This window comes from Cyprinodon variegatus, unplaced genomic scaffold (assembly GCF_000732505.1).
Source record: "Cyprinodon variegatus isolate N-32 unplaced genomic scaffold, C_variegatus-1.0 Scaffold863, whole genome shotgun sequence".
NCBI lineage: Eukaryota > Metazoa > Chordata > Actinopteri > Cyprinodontiformes > Cyprinodontidae > Cyprinodon > Cyprinodon variegatus.
In genome coordinates this window covers 218,136-220,528 of record NW_015151316.1, presented here as the reverse complement: position 1 = coordinate 220,528, position 2,393 = coordinate 218,136, and the positions used below count along the sequence as shown (strand labels likewise).

General features: G+C 42.9%; 1 protein-coding gene across 1 annotated transcript in view; it reads left to right on the top strand.

The window, feature by feature from the left end:
* Positions 1-1,532, top strand: part of pym1 (PYM homolog 1, exon junction complex associated factor) — a 3,983-nt gene extending 2,451 nt beyond the window's left edge. The window contains exon 3 of the mRNA XM_015397446.1: positions 500-1,532. Within this exon, the coding sequence (XP_015252932.1) occupies positions 500-1,004 (505 nt within the window). The 3' untranslated portion in view covers positions 1,005-1,532. The remainder of the gene's footprint in view (positions 1-499) is intronic.
* The last annotated feature ends 861 nt before the right edge of the window (positions 1,533-2,393 follow it).

The following is a 2,393-nucleotide window of genomic DNA, read 5'->3' as shown; positions in this document are numbered from 1 at the left end:
GCAAAACAAAGTGGAACTTATTATCCCCACATGCAGCGTAGATAGTTTAATATTCTAATAGGGCTTTAATCTTTTAGTATGTTCAGTTTTCTCTGTTACGTTTTGGATCATTAACCCTTTAAGGCCAAAGGATTTTAAGAGCAATATCTGTCTGAAATGACATATTTGATTAAATCAAGTGTAGTTCTAAAGTTATAAAGTGGAAATGTAAAAATAATATATTTGATACAAAGTTATTAAAGTCATAATTTAATATATAATACGTGATCAGAAAGAAAAATCATCTATTTCAAGCCGCGCCAAAATTCTTTCATAAATAAACTCAACAAAACATCATTAGAAGCCCTTTAAACTCTGGATGAAGCCTCAGGATCTATAGAACTACATCCTAACAATGACTGCAGCAGATTTGGACTGAATCAGTTGAATCATTTTTGCTTCAGAGGTTTTAGTGGACAGTACGTTTTTCACCTACTTTTTTTTTTGTTTTTTGTTTCAGGTATGAAAACAAATATGTGAAGTTTTTTAAGAGCAAACCTGACCTGCCCCCCGGCCTGAACCCGTCGGAAGCGGCTCCACCGAAGCAGCAGCAAAAGATCCCGGGCTGCGGCGACAGCGAGACGGCCGGCCTGTCAAAGTCGGCCAAGCGCAACATGAAGCGGAAGGAGAAACGGAAACAGCAGCAGAACCAGGAGCTGGACGGCGACGCAGAAGTGGATTTGGTGAGCGGCGCCGTTGAGAACGTGTCCATCTCAGAGAGGGAAGAGTCGGCGAGTAAAACACAGAGCGCCGCGGCGGCCTCGGCGACCGATGAGTCGCCGGCAGCGGAGGCTGAAAAGGCCAAGAAGATAAAGAACCTGAGAAAGAAGCTGCGGCAGGTGGAGGAGCTGCAGCAGAAGGTGGACTCTGGGGAAATAAAGCAGCCGACCAAGGATCAGCTGGAAAAGCTGGGTCGGGCCGAGGCTCTACGGGAAGAGCTGGAGCAGCTGGAGCGGGATTCCTGAACCGGAGCGGGGTTCCTGAACCGGAGCGGGATTCCTGAACCGGAGCGGCTCCGGCGGACTGGACCTGTAAATGAGACACAGGAAGGGACGTTCATCATGAATGGTGGTGGTAAACGGCTCTAAGGGACGCTGCAGACATCACACCTGCTTTTAGTTTTAGTTTCTCACCTGTATACTGATGTACTTCCTAACTTTGAACAGATCATGAATTTTCTTTTTTTTTGGTGCTTCTTTGTTTTTTTTTCGTTTTGTACTTTTTATGCCGTCTGAACCCACAGGATTAAAAAAAAATAAAAAATTCCCTTTTTTCCTTTGGACGTTAGTTGTGTTTAAACATCCTTTCATTGTTGCTCTGATGTCACGTCGCCACAGTAGAAAGAAACTTCTTGCCTTTTGTGTTTTTGTCTTTATTTTCAGGTTTTATTTCCTACAGTAGGTAACCTGGACGCTACTGCACCCTGCAGGGCGGAGACACTGGAAAAGACGCGTTTTTGTTCTTCATGTTAATAAATTCAACGATTGAAATAAAAAAATTTCTCCCACCAACTAGTATTACACATGTAGCTGAAGACATATTTGCTGAGTTGGAATTCAGCGTCTGTGTCCCCTGAAGGCCGTCGGTCGATGGCGTCATTGCGCGGCGCCGCGGTCTGTCAGATTGAAAGACTCCTCGTTATGCGGCGAACAAATGCATCCTTCTTTTTGCCCGTTTTGAAGGACGCTGTAGCCTCATTGCGAGTCTAAGCAAGCCGGGTGCTCCGTGCTCAGAGGAAAAAGGCAAATGGTTCCAAACGGTGAATCTTGGAAGTGCAGTTTAATATAATCCAAGTGTGTGAATAGTTTAATCTGGGATGAATTCAATAACTATTAAAACATCTTGTTTTAATGGTTATTGAGTCTGATAATGTGGCGGTAATGTTTGGTTTATTGAAATGTTTTATCTGTCCCTGTATAAAATGTGTTTGGCTGATATTTAAGCTCAGATTCCAACATGTCTGCAGGGTTGGGACTATAAATCTGATATCTATGACGACCGTACTGCTGCTGAAGCTCTTCAGAAAAGTTATCGGCTCCTAGGAGAGTAGGGGAAAGTTTAGGATCCATTCTTTTCCTGCTCTGTGTGTCACGGTTGCTAGGTGACAGAGCGTACAGGTGGTGTAAGCCGAGGAAAGTTGAATCCATGGCTAAAACTCTTGTGGACTCCTTTTTTTCATGGACACACCCATTTTTTTTGCTGTCATGGAGCTCAATTGTTGGTCAAAACAGAATAAAAACACTCATTAGAATAAAGTTGATCTTTTTTTTTTGGTTTTCTTTCTCATCACTTAACCTGAGCTGATAATCTTTAAACAGAAGGATTGTTAATCTAAGTTAAAGTAGACATCAAAA